Below are 25,811 nucleotides of genomic sequence, written 5' to 3' on the forward strand. Positions count from 1 at the left end.
CTTATCTGCTTTTATACTTTAACATGTAATTTGGTGCTTAATAGCCATCTCCGTGTAGCTTTCTATTTTTGAGCCGATCGAGGCATTGGAGTGATTAAAGTTGAATATAATTATGGCAATGCTTGCACTAAATACCGGTATTATATCAATCGAACCCAACGTGGTCTTGATTTCATTCATTTTTGTATTAATCAATTTACTCTAACTACTGATCTTAAGAATTCCGAAATCATGTTTCATCTTGTTTCCGTTGAAGTTGTTGTGGTTAAACAATATCATAAACAATAAAATCAGTCTATTCTATCATGATTTTCCCAACTAAATTTCCTCCAATGAATATTAAATTTCATTTGCATTATCATAGTTGGGAATGTATTACTATCTCATTACTCACTTCATTTACTCTTTATACCGGCTCATCTTCAGTCTCCTTCCTTTATCATCATTCTCTCTCTCTCTCTCTCTCTCTCTCTCTCCGCTCCTTTTCTCAATCGATTTTTGCCCATTCATTCTTTTTACAACTTAAATATGGCAGGAAATGCTATGCTACTGAAAATACTGATAAAAATACACATAGATGAAGAAGCATTTCAGATTTTCTCATTCCTTCGTGTCAACTCCCCCCAACCCCCGAAAAAATAAAATAGGATGTGACGTATGTGTGGTATGTAGTTGTCATAACAAATATCATGACTTTGGACGTAATTTCGAGTAAACTCATTGAATATGTTTCGATTAAATAGGCCGCGTCCCTCTATGTGCTATACTTTCTTACGGAGACATCCCCAAAGCGAGAAATGAATTGAAGCATCTCGGGATCACTGGTATGCACGAAATACCTTACCGTGATGACATGCGCTCCGATGAGGATCAGTTGCAGTGGCTTGACCTCCTACGTGGATGCCTTCACGAAGGTGACAAAGCAAGGTATGAGAAACAGATGAGCTCATTGGTCGCAGAAATGACGAAGAAACTTGAGTCTAAGCAACAACGCGTAGACACTTTGACCGAAATCGTAGGAGAAAAAGAGCGAAATGAGACGACTCTAAAACTACAAGTTCAGGAGCTAAAGAAAGGAAGAGAGGAAGACGGAGCAAGGTCTGAGAAAGAGAGGCGCTCATTGGCAGAAGATATGACGAAGAAACTCGAGTCTAAGCAACAGCATGTAGACGCTTTGACAGAAACCGTACGGGAGAAAGAGCGAAATGAGACGACTCTCAGACAGCAATTTGAAGAGCTAAAGAAAGTAGGAGAAGAAAACAGAGCAAGAACTGAAATGGAGAAGCGCTCATTGGCAGAAGATATGACGAATAAACTTGAGTCTAAGCAACAGCATGTAGACACTTTGATGGCAACCGTAAGGGAGAAAGAGCGAAATGAGACGACTCTAACACAACAAGTTGAGAAGCTTAAGAACGTAGGAGAAGAAAACAGAGCAAGAGCTGAAAAGGAGAAGCGCTCATTGGTAGCAGATGTGACGAAGAAACTTGAGTCTAAGCAACAACGCGTAGACACTTTGACGGAAACCGTAGGGGAGAAAGAACGAAATGAGACGACTCTAAGACAGCAAGTTGAAGAGCTAAAGAGAGGAAGAGAGGAAGACAGAGCAAAATCTGAGAAAGAGATGAGTGCATTAGCAGCAGATATGACGAAGAAACTTGATTCTAAGCAACAGCATGTAGACACGTTGACAGAAATCGTAGGGGAGAGAGACCGAAATGAGACGACTCTAATACAGCAAGTTCAAGAGCTAAAGAAAGGAAGAGAGGAAGACCGTGCAAGAGCTGAAAAAGAGAAGCGCTTATTGGAAGCAGAAATGAAGAATAAACTCGAGTCTAAGCAACAATGCGTAGACACTTTGATGGAAACCGTAGGGGAAAAAAAGCAAAATGAGACGACTCTAAGACAGCAAGTGAAAGAGCTAAAGAAGAAGCATGATTATAAGGAACAACTTTTGGAGCAACTTGAGCGTGAGACCTGGAGGCTGAGAACCAAAATTCAACTAGAAAGTGAGATTCGATCAGCAGAACAGAAGAAGAAAGCAGAGTCACACCAATGGAGTTTCATTCCTTGGGTAATTTCTGGAAAACAAGCTCAGGGTGGTAAGACTTTATTTTCATTCTCCCTTTCAACTCCTTTTTTGTCTATTATACATAATACTATATAACTCATATTCCATTTTTGTCACTTTTTAAAATATTTATAATTTGAAGCTTATCAAGTCCAATATGGTCTATATAGCTCCCTATACCCTATTCTGCTACTTTGAAATACTTCGAATATCGAGTTTATCACAGTCCATAATGATCCTGAACATAAATGTTTATGTTTCTTGTTTGTTTTTGTTGTCATTATGTCAGAAATAACGCCATTCGATTAAATTATCCAAGAAAACTGGAGCTATGCAATGCTTGTTCATTATAGACACTTTAGAAGTATAAAAAACATAGAAATGTAGTGAACAATAAAGATCCAATGATTCAAAATATTTATCTTATTGTTTTTTCTCATCCAAACTGACTTCATTCCTTCATGAAAGGCACATCATCATTTGAGGATAATTCAACCGGAGGACTGGGAAGGAGTGATACATTACAAGCAGGGTGAGATGAAATATATTTACTCTTAAATGACAATGGACGCATTATTTATCTTATTGTGACAACACTATTATGGAATGTACTTTTGTGTGTAAAATGAGTGGTGCTAAAATGTCAATAACAATTATACAAGTACGGCAGCGCTTATGTTCTATGGATGCAAAATCATGTTTATAAATGTTATGACCACCTACATGTGATTATGTAGAACCAAAAGTGAGTAAAAGATTAAAACTCATTAACAAAAAAAGAGAGAATTTGGCTGCATTAAAGTCTATGGTAATTAGAGTTAAAAGTGAAATCCTTTCATGACTATATAATCAGTAATTTGAGCATGGTCTCATCACCGGAAGAACGCATTTTCCCGTTATTTTTTCTTCAAGTAAAGATTTCAATTACTTTTTAAGTTGATACGTCATACCTACGTTCTATGACCGCTCCATGTTTGTCTTTTTTGTTACCATGTACCATTCTAGAGAGGAGCCCCCAGATGATGAGTTTGCAGGCATATTACAGCAGATAGCTGACGATCTTTACGATGAAGCCAAGATCGACAGCCTTGCTGGTCAGCTGGGAATCCTACATGGTGATATACAGAGAGCGCTCATGACCAATGTGAAGTTCAACCGAGTTACCAGTGATGGAACTCGCCATATACTGAAACAATGGAGAAGAGGTGTGTCCAGGGAAGATGAACGGATTGAGCTTACGAAGGCACTGCACGCTGCCAAGTTGGTCAACCTTGCAGACCTGTATCTCAGCGAAGGTAAAGTTTATTTTCATTAATAACGATTGTAGTTTCGTAATAAGGACCCCATTTAACACTTCAGCAACATACTGATATAGTTGGTGTACAATACGGCCCATGTGTTTAGATACCAAGGTGACGTAATGCAGAAAAAATAGCTGTGCACACAAAAAAAATCCAAACAGATGCTGACTAGTAACATCAAGTTCTCTTCTACTACTATAAAAAATATAAGAAATTTGAAATTCAATGCGATAAGTTCTACACAATTATGATAATTCCGATTCGATGTCAATTGAGATGGAAACAAAAATTATTTCTTTTCTTTCTTGCTGCCGGTCAGGTGTAGCAGAAGAACAGATCGATTTGGAGTATGCCAACGAAGACGTCAATGATCAGCAACTCTCTGATACAGATGACACCTCTCTAGAACAGGACCGGACCAAAAGACACACTGACATCCAGGTACTTCAGGGAGCTACAGCAATCAGTAACCACACTCCTCGAGATGGGCATACAGGAAACATGGCTGCCAAAGCACAGGAGAACGTGGCAGATGGTAGTAGGAGTCAACATCTTGACCAATCGCCAGAGCGCAGTACAGAGGACTTGGATGAATCTGAAGTGACTTCTGAAGAAGTGTCCTCAAAAGAAGTTCATCCTGGAGATGATATGAACAACGTTAGTAGCATTCAACCTACTGAACAATCGCCCAGCCATGAAATACAAGTCCTACCTGAAGATATGTCTGAGATTACCCCTCTGGTATCTTATGGTGGGAAACCCAACGAGGAATCCACCACCTTGGATAAAAGCCATGTAGGCGGAATCATAAGTAACGAAGAAGATCTGATTTCTCAACTCGTTCTTACTGATACATCCCCAGAGAAAATATTGCTAATTTTCCTGGTAAAGATAGTAATGGATGCTTCCCAGAAAGCATTCAGTTTATAAGGAATCACCAGATAATCTTCATCATGTCAGATTTACTTACATTATTTTAGCTTACGATGTTTCAGGTCCACTCCGGTACCCTTCATCAGGGCGACTGGTCTTTAGCACCAAATGATTGTTGACCCATGAACACGGTGACGTGGTCGAGGAACGTCATCATGGTCGGCCTGATGAAGCGTCTGTGGACGGAAGACGTCGAAAGCGAAAAGAAGTAAATCCAGTTGACTTTTTTGTTCATACACTATCTACTGCTGGGATTGTTGAAAAGAGTAATAGACATACAACTTCATAATCATTCGCTGACCCATATTGTATACAAACACCGAATATGTAATTTCAACAAAGTGACTTTATAAAATATACAAGAATGGCATGCAGAGCGTGATGTTTTTTAATGTAGATTTGAGTTTTCTTTTTGGCAAGATAAAGAAGATATCTGGATATAGACATTCAATTAAAAAATTCGAGTAGTTATTATAAGGGTCACTTATTATAACCGGATCAATTCAATTTTGTGTGTATCTACCGCCACTTTGAAATAGATAAAGTAAATACGAATACGTGAAAGAAAAACGAACTCAATCAATAAAGAATGAATATGAAATAACGAATAACTTAAATAAAGAGTATAAACATTGATTGTATAATACACAACACTCTGTACATCAGTATATCTATCACAGTTTCTTTAGAGTTTTTGTTTGTCTCTGTTTTTAAATATTTTTCCACGTACGTGTATATCTAGACGTACTGAACGTATATGTATATTAAGGCTGGTTGGTTATCATTCGGGCCATTTACCATTTGTCCAACCTTGTCTATGCATATTTAACCGGTTTCTGTTCTTGTATTCGGTCTCATACAATCTTGGTCTCTGATGCGCCTGGTATGCTTATCATTTTCCTGATGTCTTTAATAGAAATATTATTGATTTGTTCTACATTTGTCCGTGGCCATATACACAATTTATTGTCCGCTATGTATAAAATAGTTTTTGTCTAATGTAACGACCATGTGGTACGTAATAAATACGTTAATCTAAATTATGTAGTCGATGGCATTTAAACTACGTGGGAATTTGACGACTAGACCACATGGACAGTCTTTTATGGAACGGATTATAGGCCAATAGATGTTACACAATAAGGATATGGAAGATTAGACGGAGACAAATAGGGAATAGACGACCTATTTACTAAATGAAACGCCTAAAATCGACTTAATGAGAGTTTTCAGTTGCGATAAAGGTGAAAATAATTTGTTAGCTTCCTTTAATATTTTGTTTCCGAAAATTCGTTATTCTGAAAACGTGAAGCGACGCGAAGACCAGATGGAACAGCGAGAATAGTATATCACAAAGAAAAAAAAATGCATATTTCAATTCAAAATTGGAATTTAAATTGGAAATATGACAAGATATAGCTACAGAACTCGGACCAAAATGCCATGCCACATGTGCTTGCGTGTTCGTGTGTGTAAGTAATTCCATATACCCATGTGGGTTGAGTATGTAATATTCAGCAAGCCTGATTGAGTCGATTTTCTCTTATGTTGGCGATGCTGTAAAACTAAAGTATACAAACGCTGTTTATAATCATGAATCACAATCAGCTCTCGATTTTTTTCTTCAGACAGTCGCTTGACCAGATCTCAAATATATATGTACTTGTTTCTAATGTTTTGAATGCATGTAAAACTAAAAGAAAAGAAAAAACGGAAAAGAAAAGAGAGAGCAAAAAAAGTTATTATATCATGAATTTATTTTAAGAACATCGCAAACCATGTATGACGTGATGGAGGCATACCAGATACCCATAGTGACATTGCATTGCTGTATATTATATGCTACATGTTTCCTATGATACGTTAGGTGTTGAAGCTAATAATGTTCTTTGTAATGTTTGTGATTATAATTCTGATTTTATCCATGTTATATTTTCTTATGTCATATTTCATTTATGTCGTTTTTCATAGTACCGTTATGGATATTCCGACCTTATACGTATTTCATCTGATCTACATGTATTAGTTTTCAGTTCCTAAAATGATATTTTCAAAATATTTAGGTTAAACAGAAAAATACACAGATTATAATAGAAGACTTAGATGTAGACATGAAAGATGTAGGCAAATACGGTAGAACATATAACCAGATGGCTTATTACTATAATAATAGCAAAAACTCATTTGGCTGTACATAGATGTGGTCACACACAGGGAATGCAAATATTAACTCTGAAAGGAACTTCCGTAAATTCTTGATATGTTAATAACAAACACTGAATAGATTAACATGTATTACTTTGCACTTGTTGCACCTATCGTTTAATAGTACTCTACAGAAATGCTCTTCACATCGAACGTAAATAAACAATAATCGCATGTACAGTATGCAGGCGTATCTGCGGGCAAAATATCTTATGGGCTTTAGCTGGCAGCCTAAATCAAGCAAATCTTGATTTCTGTGTATCCTCGAGTTGCAAATGAAGTTTGTTTTGCTGTATATAGCAATTGGCGAATTTAGATGAACCTAGAAATAATATTTGAAGTCATATGCAATTGTCATCATGTATATCGCAATGGCGCGCCATGGCGGGAAAACTATGTAGATGATACTCTGAAAATTATGTAAGAAATAAAGTGACAAGACTTTTGATTTCATTTTGAACTTTACTTGAATTTGAATATGTAAGCTACTAATACAAATACTTTGTCTTCCTCAATATATCATTAATGTCTATTCTCTACCAGACCGTTGATCAGCTTAATATATATTTGCTTTCAAGAGAATCATAGAGTTTGCAAACAAAATGTTTAATAAATCATTGGAATATTCGTCTGGCATTGATATCTCTCCCATGTGTAAAGTGTTTTCGAAGGTTAATCAAGGTGCGGGGAGGGTATAATTATTATACAGTTATAATTTAATCCATTATCTTCAACGGGTGCAGTCATGTATTTAACACCGGAGGGACGGGAAATAGATTTCACCCTCGCCTTTAACATTGGTTAGTGTAGATTATGCAGGTTAGAAGGGGGAGAGGGGATTACACTTCCATGATGATACATGTAACAGAGAGGAGCATTTGCGAGAGAGAGAGTTTTTGTGTGTATTGAAGATAGAAGTATTTACAAAGAGGGAGAGGGAACTGGAGAGAGAAATGTAGAGAGATCTAAAGAGGGGGGGGGGGCGGAGAGAGTACGGAAGAAAGAACTAAAGAGGGGAGAGAAAGGGAAAGATATTTAGGGAACATGAATGCGGTCCCTCCGTTCCCGGAGTAGGTGAGGGGGCAGTGCTTTAATAATTATAAACAGTGGCCAAGCTACGTGGGGGCACATAACGCGTGCCCAGAAATGGTGATTAGTGCATGGTCAAAATGAAGAGAAGTAAACGGAGAATAAGAATGGGAGAAGGAAAATGGGTAACGTGAACTGGTGAAATACGATGATACGACCCTTTCCACAGGCGCTATTTACTGTATAATTCCTGTACTGAGTGGAAGGGAACGGGATATTAGAGAAAGAGAGGATAAGGAGGGGGCAGGCAGCGACACAAAGAGAAGGGGGCATGGTAATAAAGAGAGAGAAAAAAGAAACAAAGGTAAAGACCAGTTTTGGAAACGCCTCCTTCTCAAAAAAATGAAATGGAAGCTCGTATTACCAATCATGTGAAAGAATATGTTTTGACTAATACGTGATCATACATATTTTGCCGGAAAACCGCCTACTAATTGATATATTTGGTAAATTATTATAATTATCTATCTGGACTGGATAGATATAGGGTAATCCCATATACATGTTTCTGTGTACAGTGCTTGTAACTTTACCAAGACTGGGCCAAATTTCTTATTATTTTGATGATTCCATAACCTTGCAGTACACATCAATACTTATATGCTAGATGGAGGAGCATTAGTTTACTGTTCTACACCTGTTTCCCCTCCCCCTATGGTACCAATGCCCCCTCCCCCTCTCAATGCCTGGACCTACCATACTCCACTGTTTACGAGTGTGCCGACCCATTGAATACACTGGTAAAAGAACTTACCCCTTTGGGCTCATCCTCACCAACACATACATTATGACATTTTATTCGCTCTACGTTCTGCACCTCAACGTGCCGACATGTAGAATCTTCGGAAAAAACGATCGCAATTATTTTTGAAAAGTCAACAGATCAACTCAAGAGTAGTTTTAGTACTCTATTGAATGCCCGATCGAAATCATGTTCTAACTACATGTACGTAATACCTCATTGTTATGTTCACACATTTAAATTGCTTTAGGTTGAATTTCCGAAAATAGTCGGTACCATGTTTGAATTATATGTTATTTGTTTAACAGTGAACGTGCCGACATAGAATCTTCAGAAAGCACGCACGTACCTATTTTCGAAAAGTCAAGAGCAATTTCGGTACTCTATTGTATGCCCGATAGAAATCATGTTCTGATTACGTAATACCTCATTGTTATGTTCACACATTTCAATAACGCACAAAACTAATTTAAATTGCTTTAGGTTGATTTTCCGAAAATAGTTGCTACCGTGTTTGAATTTTATGTTGTTTATTTAGTTAACGTGCCAACATATAGAATCTTCAGAAAACACGCTCGTGTATATTTTCGAAAAGTCAACTGATCAAGTCAAGGCCTAAATTGCTTTAGGTTGATTTTCCCAAAATAGTAGCTATCGTATTGGATTTTAAAAAAAATAGTTATCGTATCTATAGTCCACCTGCACTAGAATAAAAATCTGAGGTAATATTAATATGTGATTATGAACATTTTGATCCAGTAAATATAATCAATATTTTATTTTAACTCAGAATTAAAAACATAAAAAATGCATTAAATGTTGAGTTACAATAACATCAATAGAAGTATCGATGAGTAAGGTAGCGAACAAGAGGAATAATTTCCTCACATCAACAAGATAAAAATAACTTAAATTGACCGACAAGAAAAACGAAGTCTTAGAATGAACCAGAATTTAACTTTTATGTCTTTAAGTTCTCACACATGAATGGCTTCAAGTAGTCTTTAAATTGGTCCTTCCGATTTGGGGGTGGTGAGGGGGCCGAAATGAAAAGAACCCTAAAATAGGTCCTACCAGCAAACGGAGGCGTAACATTTGCTGACTTTACAAAGCTCGGCTTAGAGGCGACAAGCTACAAGCTTTAAGGTACCGAGTGTCAAACTGTTCAAGGGTATGAAAACTGACCTTCCGCCCTCTTCTTGACCAATGGCGATACCCCGGGTACGTTTCTTCAATAATCTTCCAAGGATTTATTGAAACTGAAGTTGGTTGGCCAAAGAAAGAGGGATTAGAATACACAGTGGAAGAAGACGGAAGAAGAGAACACGAAAATGGGATGGAGGTGATCACCGCGATTGGAAGAAACATTTCCATGATAATGGAGAAGATGAGGATGATAAGGCGAAGAAGAGTACGACTGCGACAACGACGACAATGATGAGTATTATGACAACAATAATAATAAAACACTGTAATTGAAATTATGACGTTGATGATGATGAATCTGAGGATAATAATGATATTGATAATGATAATTTAAATTTGGATTTTAACGAGTAAGATGACGAAGATGATAACGACAATGGTGTTGATGAAAAGGTAATGATGCTGGCGTTGTTGATGACGATGATAGGGATGTAGGAGGAGCAGGAGTAGGATTTAATCATACTTCAAAAGAGAAATAAACATAACATTAAAATGCAAACGAATACAAATCTATTCAGCTTTTAGGAGGACTCATTTCAGCCAGGCGGGCCCACGATTAGACGACGCCTAAAGCATCCGATGGTATCGGCATACCCGTCCATTACGGCGTAGGTAGCATAACAGCTACTGACAACATAGGATCGCTGAAATCTGCAGCTGTTTTCTACAAAACGGAGAGGAAAAGTCAAGATTCGGAAGAGGAAAATGTTTGATAAGGGTACAAAACGAAACAGGTGATGAGGAAATACAAATATATCGAGAATTATAATGAGGGGGAGGACGAGAGTTGTGGAAAGAGAGAGGGGGCAGAGAGGTAGAGAAGGGGGTACGATGGATTAAAAGAAAGAGAGAGGGAAGATGAGAGAGGGGGGAAGGGAGAAAGAGAGAGACAAAGAGAGAGGGATGGAGGGATGGAGGGATGGAGGCAGGGAGGTAGGAAGGGAGGGAGGGAGAGAGAGAGAGAGGAATACGGGGAAATGAGGTAGAGAAAAACAGATGGAGAGAGGGGAATGGAGGAAGGGAGGGAGAGAGGGAGAGAGGGAGGGTGGGATAGTGCTCGTTGGGATGAGAGAGAGAGAGAGAGAGAGCGCGAAAGGAATGGATTGTAAAAAGGAGACGACAGAATCTGTCCTCTCCTTTTTTACTACCCATATTTCTGATGGCGTTCTTTTTTAAAAAAGGGGGGCTTAACAGACCTAGCTATACGTGACATCAAGACAGTGGCTGACATGTTAACATCTACCTAGGATCGCTCGGCCTCATCAATTTGCTTTACAAATCATGAAGTATATAGGACGAACACGCACGACGTTTAAGGGGGAAACGTGGCTTCATGGTATAGTATTCTGCCCTCACCCTGTGCCCAAACCATGTTAAAGAAATAATATGGTAAACTATTCACCCCGAGTTATTTTTTTTAAGAAGCTGAATGAGGAGAGAGTAAGAAAGTGGACAATTATGAGAGGAGGTGATAAGGCAGGAAGGTGGAAGAGAGAAAGGGATAGAGAGAGATTGGACAACAAATTAAGGTGGAGAGAGAGAGAGAGAGACCGAAAGGGAGAATGGGTGAGAGTCCATGTTCCATGTTAACTTTTCCTCTAATCTTTAATCTTTCACACCTCCATCTTTTTACCCCGGACTGAATTTGATAGACCTCTGTACCATTACTATACTCTCTCCCTTTGTTTCTTCCTGTCTCTCTCTTTGTCTCTCTCTGTCTCTGTCTCTGTCTCTCTCTTACACACACATACACCCCGTCACCGTCCCGCCTTCTATCCCTCTGTCATTTCCTCGCTCCCTCGGTCCCTCCCTTCCTCTCTCCTTCTCTTCTCCTTCCTCCCTCCTTCTCCCTCTCTTTCTAATTGAGCCAGAAGGACAGCTCCCACTCTCACCTGGGATTACCTCGATAAACTGCGGAGGAACGCCCGATTGGCTAACTCGCGGTGTGGACTGATATAGTTCAGTTGTTGCGTGACAAGCTAACAGCCTTCTATCTGAATAGCTCAATAAGAAGATGTAGAAGTTCCATGACAGGAAAGGGAGGAGAGTTTCAGATGGCGTGTTGCGGCAACAGCTTCTAGTTTTTCATTTTTAAAGGATATCCACATCCGACGTGCCGTGAGACCACCAAATGTTTAAATGTTTTCCTTATAATTTCTTACAGTCTAAAACTGCCTATAAAAACATTCTGATACTTTAAAGAAACTATTTCAAAACTGATTTGCACAGTTAACTTTCATTTCAAAGATATTAGATATAGTGCATTTCAAGGTACAGGTGAACTTGCTATGCTACGCTCTTCTCCTATTTATCTATCCCTCAGGTACCCCTCTAGCTCCCATGTCCACTTTCTTTATCCTCTACCTTACTCATTGATTGTCTTCACACTTTTATCCCTCCCTCACGTTCTGTCTCTCTCTCTCTCTCTCTCTCTCTCTCTCTCCTTCCCCCTCTCTCTCTCTCTCTCTCTCTCTCTCTCTATCACCCCCTCTCCCCCCCTCTCTCTCTCCCTTTCTCTCTCTCCCTACTCTGACTGATATACTGATAGAGAACGAGAATGTGAAGAATAAATAAAAACGCGGGAAAGCGAGAGAAAGAGAGAGGGGTGAGCAGATGGAAGAGGATTGGAGGAGAGAGAGAAGAGGAGAGTGAAGATAGAAAACGAACAAGGGAGAAGGGGAAAGAGAGAGAGAGAGAGAGAGAGGGAGAGAGAGAGAGAGAGAGAGAGAGAGGGGGAGGTAGGAGTGACAAGTAACACACTTTCTTTTGCAATACTCAACGATATTTTTAAAACATCCTAGCAATCAACGGCTCCAATCAACAATGTAGAATTACTTCTTCCCCTTGAAGCCTTCGGCTATGACCATCACACTTACCCGTTGCCGTAACTTCATACGATTCATAATTCCTCCAGAAACGTGATCATCCTACAAAATAAAGAATAAATCTGCAAGGAGGATGAAATTCATTGCTCGAACACTAATCATTATAGGTCTATCTTGTTTATCGGAGACATTAGAAGCTGACAAAAAAAGAACCAGAGATAGAGGTAGTAGATAACTTGACTAGTTTATAAACATAAAAAGGGTCACGCTCTTGCTTTGAATATGATGCAAGTTTACTCTTTTACTGTTGGTGTTGTTGTTGTTGTTGTTTTGTTTTGTTTTAGCTTTTGAAAATAGTACATCCACGTATACAATGAGGAGCAGGCGCGGATCCAGGGGGGCCGATCGGGCCTTGCCCCCCCCCCCCCCCCCCCCCGCAAAAAAAAAAAAAAAAAAAAAGAGAAGAAAGGAAAAGAAGGGAAAGGGAAAAAGGAGAAAAAGGGGAGAAAAAAAAGAAGAGGAAGAAGAAAAGAAAAGGGGGGAAGAAGGAGATCGGGGGGGGGGGGCCAAAAGGGCCTTGCCTCCCAGGCTGTTAACCCCCCCCCCCCACCCCCAATCAAAAAAAAAATAAGAGAGATGGAAGGAAAGGGAAAGAAAAAAAAGGAAAAGAGGAGATACTGGCGTACTGATAGAGGGGGGGGGGGGGGGGGCTTGGGAGAAATCAAATTCAAACGTGGTTTATTTCTAATTCCACAACGGTAGATTACAAATAATGCTGAAATGACATAATTTTTGAAATTTTTCCTCACTTTTTAGTCAATTATACGTTTGTATGTGTTTGTTGGAAAATGACAAATTTCTAAATTTACAGCCAGGCAAAAAATATGATTCTTGAGATTCCTACATGTCAGGGCCCGAGGTACGACGGGGATCGAGAGCCTTGAGCTCCCCCCCCCCCCCCCCGACACACTTTTCTTGAAAAGGTATATTAAAGAGAAATAAAATAGAATGAGAGCAAGAAAGTGAGAATAGTTAACTGCCAGTGTTAACAAAATAATGAGGCATCAAAATATGCTCATCTGACCGTGATTAAATGCCTAAAACCCCTAAGCTTCCTCCTTGCCCCCTGGATTCCATCTAGGGCCCTACGGCGGGCCCTTAGATGATCATCTGACGGTAATTTAATGCCTAAAACCCCTGATTTTGGGACCTGGACCCCACGCCAAATAGTGACCTGCCAGTTTCGCAAAATAATAAGGTATACAAAAAATATGCTCATCTGACCTTAATTAAACGCCTAAAACCCCTGAGCTTCCGGGGCCGGCTTCGCCGCCTCGACCCCACCAGGGGCCCGTAATGTATTGCCTTAAACCCCTGAGCTTGCGGGGTCGGACAAGGTATCAAGATGTGTTTATCTGACCGCAGGCGCGTAGCCAGGGGGGGGGGGGGGGGGGCGGTCAATCGGAAGAGGACGTAGGAAGAAATAAGAGCAGACAAAGAACATCTTTGAAATTCAGACAAGGATTAAGAGTATAGAGAACGGTACAACGCATCGTTTTCTTTCTCTAATGATAAAACGTCAAAGCCTCGCGCAGGAGGGGAGAGGGGGGGGGGGGGACTGAATTCAGACAAGGATTAAGAGTCGAGAACAGTACAGCGAATCGTCTTCTTTATCTAATCATTTAATGATACGTAAAAGCTTCTGCGCTTCGTGCGGGATGGAGGGGGGAACTAAATTCCGATGAGGATTATTTTCGAGAACGGTACAACGAATCGTCTTTTTTCTCTGATAATATAATGAAACGTTAAAGCTTGGGAGGGGGAAACTCGCCCCACCCCGCATTACGTCACTGTTGGTCACCATTACGTACCTATATTTGGCTCGCATAATTTCAAATTTGGGCCTCCCCCCCCCCCTAAGAGATCCTGGATCCGCGCCTGATGAGGAGACAGACCTGAGTACATCGTTGCTGCTTACATGATGATGGAATAGGTTTCACGAACATTATTGTACCGTATTCTTTATTCAGTGAATTTGGCGATTTAAAAACAAAACATAATCCTTACTGCCTGATTGGCAAGCTGACGCAAACTGCATGTACAACAACAAATATGCCTGGTGCTTACGAGGCGTTATTTCGATTGCGTTATTACCTGCGTTAATCAAATCTATGAAGCTGAGGACGGGTGCATGCGCCAATAAGTCAACGCATTGTTTGCACTGTTCATTCTGCATTTACTTGTACGATGTCAGTCTCACATGTCACGTGAAAGACTGCGCCACTCGCTGACGCAGTTTTACGTCAGAGCATGACGCTTAATGCTCATTAAACATTAAAAAATGTGTCTTTAAAAATCAGTGCAACAACCTGGATTAACAATGTTTAAATGATTATGTAAATGTGTATCCCGCCTGCGTAGTGAAGCTTAAGGTCACCAAACCCACAAACCAAAGTTTACATTACACTGCCTTCAATAGCCGAGAACTTGTCTGGTTTTGAGGTTATTTAGGCTTTGTGGCTGAGGTCCTATCGCACGTATTTTCGATGTGACTGGGGTATTAGAGGTTTTATGACTGAAGTGAGCACTCAGAAAATCGTGATCGATGCGATGAGATTTTTCCGCCATGACATGAATGGTCCTTCCGTTATAACGAAACATTCATGGTGAGTGTTCTCGCGGATTGTTTATTCACATTTTCCCCATGGTTATCTTGGTTTATCCACACCCCTCACCTCGATAAAAAGAGAAAAGGGAAAGGGGAATTTAAAGATCGAATCACATATTGGAGATGTGATATTTTTTCCGCCTGAACATTTGGTAACCAAGTATTATTGAGATGTTCTGTTAACTTTTGATAATATTACATGGATAACAGCATATGCCTATATGTTTTTTGATGTTGGTTGTACTTTTTGGCGTTCATTCCTATTTTACCCTTAACGCCTGCATGGTCTGGTTCTTCAATAGTTGAATCAATCGAGTCGCAAGAGTAACTAGCTTGGAAACTCTGTGCGTCTGTTCTTCGCTGGTCGACTGCTGATCGTCCGGCCAACCTTGGAGAATCTGACCGGTTCTTATATTTGAACCCTATAATATTCCCTACACTTGCTGCAAGCCGCCGATGGTGGCGTTATCCACGAACGCGTGATTTTTCCGTAGAGATCAGTGGTTTGCCCAGCTTTGATAATCTACGCCTCTACGGGGTTTGTTCCATCGAAATCCACCGAACGAACTCAAAGGGTGGTATTCTCGAAAGCGGCCTAAGTTAAACCTGGCCTAAGTTAAACCGTGGTTTAGTTAGGCCAGGCTTAACTTAGGCCGCTGACCTAAGTCATTTTCATTTCTCGAAAGGTGGCCTAACTGATCCATGGTTTAAACCTGGCCTAACTTAGTCCATGGATTATTCACCATGGTTACGGTTTCTGCACATGCTCAGTACCGAAGCTGCGACGTCACAATGCACTAAGACAATGGATGCGCGCAGTATGGAGAGGATGCATCACCTCGATAACTTGAGCAATATGACGTCACAATGCACTAAGACAATGGGCTAAGACAATAGATGCGCGCAGTGTGGAGAGGATGCATCCAGTCAGACCGCAGCCGGTGCGAAAACCCTCTATTTTATTCAGCACGTATGCAAGAATTTACGTGTCTTGCATGCGTAATGAGTAGTGCAGACGGTCTTCCCGATCGGCAGCTTTTGCCTTTATAATTGTTCATTTCTCATGAAATGGGTCTTATTTTAAAGATAAGAAGTTGCACTCTTTATATACTTATATGACAATCATGTTAGATATATTTTGGAAACAGATATTTCGCCTTGAAAATGGGGTTTTTCGACGATAAATCTATCTAAAGAGTAGGGCTGATTTTCACATAGAAATCATTCTTGCGTCAAGAAGATGTTATAATCAGCATAAAGCATAAATATTTATCTTTACAATGATATCAAAATTATTTTATTTTACGCTGTACCAAAGTCAGGAACCAAAAAAAATCACGCTCATGTTTATGAATAATTAAAAAAAGTAGTCAACTTTGCCGATGTGATAATACAGCGTTCTGATTGGTCAAATACGTCAACTACGTCATATATGTTCCGCTTTGGTTTATTAACATTCTGAAAACCAGATTTTAGTAACCTAGTTTTGTGGCGTGCGCCTGAAATGCACGTGCGCGCAAGCAGTCATGGCAACGATCTAAGGACCCTGGATCAAATACGTTATTTGCCCATCTGAAAAATTATTTTCTACAATATTTCTTTTTTAATCATTTTTCTTATTTTTTTCGACCAGTTTGTGGCGCGGCGGAGCTCCCTAGAGATTAATAATCAGTTATGCATTGTCATTGCTCAGACGGCGAGCGTGCACGAGTATGAAATCACACAATTTCGCGCCATCATAAGAAAGAACAAATTGGTAATTTCCGGGTTTTTAGGGTCTTAATTATTATGATTATAAAGAAAACATGATTTTGCGTCAATTAGGTTTTGACATTATTTTGATCAGTGACTTTTCATCTTTCCAACGAATCTCAAAGTAAACAAATTAATTATGTACCAAAGTCAGGAACCAAAAGCGAAATTCCGGGTACAAAATAGCTGTTGCAATGTTACATAAATAACGACCATAAAAGTGGTGAAAAAAGATTGTTTCAAAATTGTGAAATATGGCAAGTTTCATATCAAACTGAAGCTGAAGATCTTTAGAGTAATTACCGTTGCGTGCTGCCATGTTGACTAAAGATATCGACCACAAAAGCAGCTGTTTGTACACCCTTACAAATCTCACGGAAAATCTCGTGAATTTCAGCACACGTGAATGCACGAGATTACCAAAGAGACGCTGAATAAAAATCAGCGTACAGCCTCATTATCGCGCACGCTGCGGTCTGACTGCATCACTTTGACAACTTGAGCAATATGACGTCCAGGGGCGGCGGAGCGACTTCCAAAGCGGGGGGCAGCACCAACAAAAAGGGCACTTGCTGGAATTGTATCATTGTTAAAGGGGAAATTATCAGAGGTGAAAAGGGTCACATATCACACCTGAAAAGGGGCATTGAACATATTTAAAAGGGGCACTTATGAGAATGAAAAAGAGGCACTTATAATAAAGGAAATGTGCATTTGTTGTTAATAGGGGCACCTCTCAAATTTAAATAGGCAATTATCAGAGGTGAAGGGGCACTTCTTAAAAGTGAAAAGGGGGCACTTATTGCAAAGGAAAATGGAAACTTGTCAAAGGAAAAGGGGCGCGTGTCAAAATTAAAGGGGCACTTATCAGAGGTGAAAATGGGAAGGGGCACTTTTCCTATGGAAAAAGGGGCACTTCTTACAAAGTTAAAAGGGAACTTTCCTATATAAAAAGGGGCATTTGAAAAAGGGGGCACTGTACCCCCCCCCCAACTCTTTCTCCCTATCTCCATCTCTCTCTCTCTCTCACACACACACACACACACTATCTCACATCATTGTTTATTTCTCTCACCATTAAATTGTTCTTTCTCATTGGGTTCCCTTTCTCTTTTACTCTATCTCTCTCTCTCTCTCCCTCTCTGTTCTCTCACTGTTCTATTTCAAGATTTTTCCATGTATAATTCAATGAACCCAACAGTATGCACACTTAAAATCAAAAGATATGAAAGGAATATTGTATATAACATATCAACAATTATGTTCAATTTATTTATTTTTCTTAAAACAGAAAAGATTGTAATTCACAATGAATACGATTATAAAATTGAAGGTCAAATATTAAGCTCCAATAGCCTCATAATCTGCTACTTGAAACTATTAGAATTAAATGTTATGTATTTGTTTCATTAATTTTTCCCATTTTTTGTTTCATGTGTTTCATGACTTGCACTATATTATAAAACACATAATGAAACATGATTTCTTAAATTATTCTAAATCACAATTTTTCCAGTGAAACAATGAACATCTGATGTACATAAAAACATGGTTGCTTTGTGGTTCACATACACAACAAGGACATATCAGGCTTTTTATCAATGGTTGCTTGTTTGTTACCATAGCTTCATGTTATGAGGATTATAATACAAAGGTTTTGATCCCCATGCAGTCACAGTTACAGCAGATGGAGTCTGGTTCATTGAAGAGGCTAAGTAGAACTTCATAGTCCTTGCAAGTATGTCTGTTGAATGAAAAGAGAAAAGAATGAAAGGAAGCACATTGAAACCTATTTCTGTTAAACATTAAAAAGGTCTTGCATGTACATTGTGGTAAAAGTGGAGTGCATAATCAATTACATGAAAGTATTGATTGAAAATGTGAATGAACAAATGCCATCCTTGAAGTACCTGGGCATACAAACAACAACTTATTCGTACAGCCTACCTGTCAGATATTCAGCAGCTCAGTAGTTCTCCTTCCTCTCTCTGTATTTGTCTCAGTTATCAGGGAATTTGACTTCATTTATTTTACTGAAGAAAAACATCATCCTGAAACAAAAATAAAAAGGTTTATACCTCATTAAAATATCAAAGATCTACTCCATTGATAATTGGTCTTAATTACAGTGTCAATCATATTCTAACTTAAAAAAAAAACTTAAGGCACCTTTCATGTAGGCAGTGACGAGGCACCCCCTCCCCACTCAGTTACTAGTAATCATTGATTTACAGAATGACTACCGGTTTCTCTTTTAAAGTCAAGAACAAACATACACATTCTTGCAGTACTATGTCATAAATATGCTCGCACCAAGTTGTACTTGCCATGTCATGGCCTAAGAAAGCCCTAAGTAGTTAAAGTCTATAGCCAAGTTAGTCCCTTCCCTAAAATCAAGTCTAGAGGTCTACATCTTACTTAGATAACCAGCCGACAGTTGGCCTAACCTAGATGTAAACGCAGCCTGGAATGGAGATTTTACAAGGCCCTTATCGTTTTAGAGCCCAACTTTTCCATTATAGTTCAATCTAGCATTAGACCAAAGATTGTCTTTGTTTATGTTATCTCCCAAAATGAGCTTCGTGAAAGGGAAAAAGTAAAATGAAAATTTACTGCACTATACTGTACTGCAGTTTGTAGGTCTCTAAGTCTTATATGGTCCATCATTGTTAGTGGTAGGTTTGAATTTTCTTCTGACCCAAATTTGAAAGTAATTAATCAACTGTTGATTATTTGTGTCTTATTTTCAGATAGTTCCGCCCAGAAGTCTAGGCCAAGCTGTCACTGTCAGGAGTGACTGGTAGCCATGGCAATCGAGCTGAAAATATTAGCTCATGCCGATTTCAAATGAATAAAAGTTTGAGTGTAGATTGCACCTACATTCATCAGACAAAACAATTTTAAATCACTTCATAATGTACCTGTAGACACATCTGCAGATTCATAAAATCAGCAGATCTGTTTAATAAAAATTGTATTTACATGATTTAGTTTACAAAATTTAGGCGTTATTACAGCTTTACTCACCAGCAGACTTTCCAAGAAAAATGGAGTATCTATTTTTCCTGTTCAGGAAATAACTGGTGTTTGGCCAACTGGCTTGGAGACGCCTATGTGGGTGCAATCAATAGCACCGACCATATTAACGCCAGTGAAATGGCAGTAATTATAAAATTCATGTTGGGTCTGCACTCTGCAGGACTGCCTCTCTTGTTGAAGGAATTGAGATGTATTGCTCCCATCTCCTGGCAATGGCTATTGAGATGGACTTCACAAGGCTGGACACTGTAGCTTGGGAGAGGCCTTCTTTTTTCATCCCCATGCATCAATTGAAAAGAACCTGAAATAGCAGAAAATCAAGACGAAAAATATGTTGATATTTGATAAGATATTATAATTTCTCTTTCTTTAGTTTAGTTTAGTTTACTAACTAATAGTATTATTAGACTAAACTACTGTAACATTATCAACAAATGTATGTCAAAAAAAGGAAGCTTCTGTCCATTTCCTTTCAATTTCTATTAGACCTGTCTAGACTAGACTCTTATTGATGAAATTTAGATCTAGGTCTAGTAATATTGTTTTAAAAAAAATGTTTTTCTTTGGGGGGGGGGGTGGTTCTGAAAATCATCATCGTCCTGTAGAAAATTATTGCACCAACAGCCACAACTACTAGCACTGCAGCTCAGGCAGAGGTGATACCAGACCGAAATTTCTGTCTCTTCGTTCGTTAGCCTCTGATTTGGGTAGGGTCGGCTCCTGAAAGAGAGGAGCCGATGTTATGTTTAAAAACAGGTTCATTGAAACTAACATGCAATTGAAATTAACATGCCACTTAGAAATGCACTGCAGCTGTTAAGGCACAGTTTATCGTTATTCATATTAGATGCATACACACAATGAATGTATGCAAGGTCCTCTGTTCACTACATTATACATGTAAAAGCACATGGATATTGAGTCTGGATTAAACTACCAAAGCAACCACACGTGTTTCTGAAGGCTCCATTTTGTTTGTCTCTATACTTGCATTTATTTAGCTTAATAGTTATTACTTTCCAACCCACAACACAACAGCCGACACTACCCAAATCAGAGGCTAACGAACGAAAGAGACTGCATGCTAGTCCACTTTTAGGCAACAGCGTATCAAAAATCCACTATAAAAGTAGTTTCTACGTCTAGCAATGATAGTTTTAAGGTGGTGTTAAGGTGGTATATGCGTACGAAAGTACAATAGTGCCAAGAAAAAAATTACCCGGGGCGGTATTCTGAACCCTGTGTTATCTCTAATATTGTTGTATCTTTGAAGCTAAGATAAAGTTGGTATTCTGAACATTCTTGTAACTTTTGTGTTATCTTTTGTTGTATCTTTTCTCTCATCTTATTGGCCGCGCCTGCGCTCATACTTTGGTGCGCTTGTAATTGTGCGTATTATTAATAAAGTGGCATTTAATTCTCATTTGCATATGCGCACGGGAGATAATATTTCGAGATAATTGGTATTCTGAAAGTTGTTGTATCTTTTATCTTATCTTATCTTGCATGGTATTTACAACAATATTTACAACAGGTAGGGGGTTGTTGTATCTTTCGTGGTGATATAATGGCGGCAATATTTTTTGCCCAGAACCAACTTCGTGCCAATACACGAGTTAGAAGAAGATTGTGTGTTGACAATTCAGTAATAAACGAACCATGGAAACACGCACGGACTTACTATGCTCATATTTTGTTTGTTCCTTTTAACCCTGTTCCGTGGACTTTTTTATGTGGATACACTACAAAAACTGACATAATCAAGGTATAGTTATGACAGGGGACAATATCGAACATTTTTTATCTCATTTGAATCTGTAATTTTGCCAAAACATTTTGCTTCTTCGTGTCGATTGAGCGTTGCTTTTTATACTGTGGTCCCACAGCTTCATTTTGGTGTCTGCATAAACTGATCGTCTACTGTGTTTCTCCCACGAACTGCTCTATTCATTCATTGTTCTTTCTCCGAATTCTCTGAATTCTTTGACAATCCTTTTGTTCCCTTACGTAACAAAGCCCGTTTGCCACGTAACGCGTTCCTTTATTCAATTGACATTGGAGACATAGGCCTACCACAATGGTGAAAACCAAATCGCAGACAATTGCTGAAGCTGTTCAGGACCTTTTTGATAGTGATTCTTTCATCGCGAAAATAGAGAATCTGGCAACAAAAATCGCAACAGATATTGTGAACAAGTCTTTTGCCAAGCTTCAAGACTTTATTGATCGGAATGAAGGCAGACTTCATGACATCGAGGTGAAGGTGGAAGCGAAGAAGCAAGAACTTTCCAAGCTACAGAAATCGATTGATACCCATCATGATAAGATCCACAACTTGGAAGTGGCAACCAATCAGCTAGAGCAGTACTCTCGACGGTCCTGTCTACGCGTGTTCGGAATTAAAGAATCTCCTGGAGAAAACACTGACAACATTGTTTGTGATCTTGCTACAAATAAGATGGGAGTGACGTTGACCCAGGACGACATCGACCGCTCGCATCGAACAGGAGCGAAGAAGCCCAACGCAGGTCGCCCTAGACCCATCATCATAAAATTCACATCCTACAAGAAGAGAAGTGAATTCATCAGAGCACGACGCAAACTTAAAGGTACGAAAACAACAATCCAGGAGGACTTAACTACAAAAAACCAAGAACTCTACACAAAAACATTCAAGTGCAAGGATGTTCTGGCTTCTTGGACTAGTGATGGGCGAATCTTTGCCCTCGTCAAGGCCACCGATGGCAAGGAGGTACGAAAACTTATCACTTGTACCCATGATCTCGACATCCTGTCCAAAGCGAACTGAAAGCATAGTGATTCAAATAGAGTTAATTGCATCCTCAATACACGTCCCCGATCATGTCTTTTTATAACCTAAGTTTTACTATTGTATTTTTTAAATTTATTCTTTCTTTATCAAACAGTTTTAGCTAAATTAATTAATTATTTAGTTATCTCTTTATAACCCAACATTTTTTACTCATTATTGTTACATATGTGTGTTTTTGTAATGTCAGTTGTAAATGTTTATTTTATATGTAACAGGCAAATAATTACCAAAAGTATCAAACTTATACATATGTACCAAAATATCTGTATCCTTATATCGTTAACTGAATAATACAAGGGATAATACTTCTCTGGGATATTTACAGTTTGAATCTAAATATTTTTTACCTAATGAATTTGATGATTATGTTAATTCTTGTGATGGAAATGGTATGTTTTCTATCGCACATTTTAATTGTAGAAGTTTGAAGAGAAATTTCGAAAATATGAGTAATTTTTTGAAATGTTTTACACATACATTTTCACTCATTGGATTAACAGAAACATGGTTAACCAATACAGATACACCCCTTTTAGAATTGCCAAATTATATTTTTATTACAAACAACCGTCAAAACAAGTGTGGTGGAGGAGTAGGTATTTATCTTAACAATTGTTTAAAATTTAAAAGACGAGAAGACTTAGAGATATTGAATGACTGTGTAGAAACGATTTGTGCTGAAATTTATTGTCATAATAACAATGTTGTTATTATTGTAGTATATAGACCTCCAAGTAAACCATTATCAACATTTTTGGAAGGTGTTGAACTAATAATGCATAAAATATTGAATGAGAAGAAAGAATGTTACTTTCTTGGTGATTTTAATGTTGACCTACTTTCTTCAAGTCCATCTGTCAGTACTTTTGTTGATTTATTTACGTCATACTCTTTTTTACCTGTGATATCAAAACCAACCAGAATTACACCTCACTCTGCAACCCTCCTCGACAATATATTTACAAACGAATCTGATAATGTTATTAAGTCAGGTATACTTGTTTCTGATGTCAGCGATCACTTACCAATTTTTTTAATCATTGATTGCGATTTTGTAAATGAAATAATAAGTTATGTAACATTTAAACGTAAGATTGACGATGATTCCATTGTAAGATTTTGTATACTTTTACGTAATCAAAATTGGGAAGAAGTTTATAAATCAAAGGATGTTGATCAGAAATTTAGTACATTTCTTGATCAATATATTTTACTTTATAATGCATGTTTTCCATTGAAAAAAACTGTGCAAAAAAGAAAAAAAAGTGATAAACCATGGTTTAATGCATCTTTGAAGAAAAAATGCAAAAAAAAATATAAATTGTATCATAGGTTTATAACTAATCCTACTCCTCATAGGGAAGCTAAATTTAAATGTTATAGAAATGTTGTAAACGATGAAATACGAAAATGTAAACGTGATTATTATAATAATAAATTTAATAGTTGTAAAGGAAATATCCATAAGACCTGGAAAGCTATAAATGATGTTTTGAAGAAATCTAATGGCAAGAAACAATGTCAAATTATATTGTATAATGGTGAATCAACTGATGATAAAAATGTAATTGTTAATGGTTTCAATGAATATTTTGGTACTGTTGGCACTAAAATTGCTGATAACTTGCCGAATTTGAATGTCGATTTTAACAGTTTTTTAAATAATGTAAATTACTCTCAATCAATGTTCTGTGAATCCATAACATTTGCAGAAATTTTAGATATTGTAAAAAAAATTTAGGATAATGCAAGTCCAGGTGACGACGACATTAATACAAAAGTTTTTAAAAAATCTATCTGTTTTGTTTTAAAACCATTGTGCAATATTTTTAATCTCTCTTTAGATCAAGGAGTGTTTCCTCATAGACTTAAGATTGCTAAGGTTATTCCAGTTTTTAAAAAGGGGGATCGAGCCCAATTATCTAATTATAGACCAATTTCGCTTTTATCAATTTTTTCCAAGACTTTCGAAAAACTTGTTTATAAGAGACTTATTTCATATATTGATCAAAATCAGATTTTATACAAAAGACAGTTTGGATTCAGAAAAGGTTATTCGACATATATGGCTCTTGTAGAATTAACTAACAAAATATCTCAAGTATTCGAGGAAAAGAAATTTCTTATTGGTATATTTTTAGATTTATCGAAAGCATTCGACAGCATTAATCACGAAATACTTTTAAACAAAATGGAACGCTATGGTATAAGAGGTACACCCTTAAAATGGTTTCGGAGTTATGTCAGTGATCGTAAACAATATACATTTATAGACAACCACAAATCTGATTTATGTAATATATCTGTTGGTGTGCCCCAGGGATCTGTTTTGGGGCCCCTATTATTTCTATTGTTTATAAATGATCTTCAATTTATTAGTGATGTATTATACTCAATTATCTTTGCCGATGACACAAGTCTCTTTATTTCAGGTAATGATGTAGCAGAAGTTAATAATGTATTGAACGTAGAAATGAAAAATGTTACTAAGTGGTTCTCTGCTAATCGATTGGCTGTAAATATTGATAAAACTTGTTACATGATATTCAAACCTAAGAATAAGTTCATTAATGAAGATTTAATACAAATATTTATTGGAGATTGCTTAATACAACAAGTTAAACAAACAAAATTTTTAGGAGTTACAATTGATGATAAAATAACATGGAAATTACATATCGATGACATTTGTGCAAAAATTTCTCAAGCCGTAGGAGTAATGAATAGATTAAGAAGTGTTGTTCCAATGAGGATTCTTTTAACTCTGTATTACACAATGATTTTACCTTATTTATCATATTGCAATATTGTATGGGGTAACAGTGCACTGTATCTTAGAAATAGAATTGGAGTACTCCAGAAACGTGCAATACGTGTTATTTGCAATTCACAACCTCTTGCCCACACAACCCCTTTATTTCAGCAGCTGAGTATTTTAAAAGTGGATCAAATGTGTAGTTTGCAAATTGCAATTTTTATGTACTCCTTTTTTAAGAACATTTTACCAGATAGTTTTAATAATTATTTCACTTCAAATTGTACAATTCATAGCCATAGTACCAGAAATTCAAATCACTTAAGATTACCGTTATATAAATATAGTTTCTCTCAAACAACAATTTCTTACACTGGTGTAAAATCCTGGAA

General features: G+C 37.9%; 1 protein-coding gene across 1 annotated transcript; it reads left to right on the forward strand.

The window, feature by feature from the left end:
* The first annotated feature begins 726 nt into the window (after window positions 1-726).
* Window positions 727-4,302, forward strand: LOC105445881 (myosin-11-like). Its single transcript, XM_030997306.1, has 4 exons — window positions 727-2,102; window positions 2,540-2,603; window positions 3,077-3,366; window positions 3,692-4,302. Exons 1-4 carry the CDS (start codon window positions 827-829, stop codon window positions 4,300-4,302), a joined length of 2,241 nt encoding a protein of 746 aa, XP_030853166.1. The 5' UTR covers window positions 727-826.
* The last annotated feature ends 21,509 nt before the right edge of the window (window positions 4,303-25,811 follow it).

This window comes from Strongylocentrotus purpuratus, unplaced genomic scaffold (assembly GCF_000002235.5).
Source record: "Strongylocentrotus purpuratus isolate Spur 01 unplaced genomic scaffold, Spur_5.0 spur5_scaffold_4, whole genome shotgun sequence".
NCBI classification, from domain to species: domain Eukaryota; kingdom Metazoa; phylum Echinodermata; class Echinoidea; order Camarodonta; family Strongylocentrotidae; genus Strongylocentrotus; species Strongylocentrotus purpuratus.

Excerpts from the sequence above, each read along its gene's own strand:
- LOC105445881 (XM_030997306.1), top strand. The coding sequence starts at position 827 with ATGCACGAAATACCTTACCGTGATGACATGCGCTCCGATGAGGATCAG. Across the intron at positions 2,604-3,076 it reads AGTGATACATTACAAGCAGG|AGAGGAGCCCCCAGATGATG; the intron begins GTGAGATGAAAT and ends GTACCATTCTAG. Across the intron at positions 3,367-3,691 it reads AGACCTGTATCTCAGCGAAG|GTGTAGCAGAAGAACAGATC; the intron begins GTAAAGTTTATT and ends GCTGCCGGTCAG.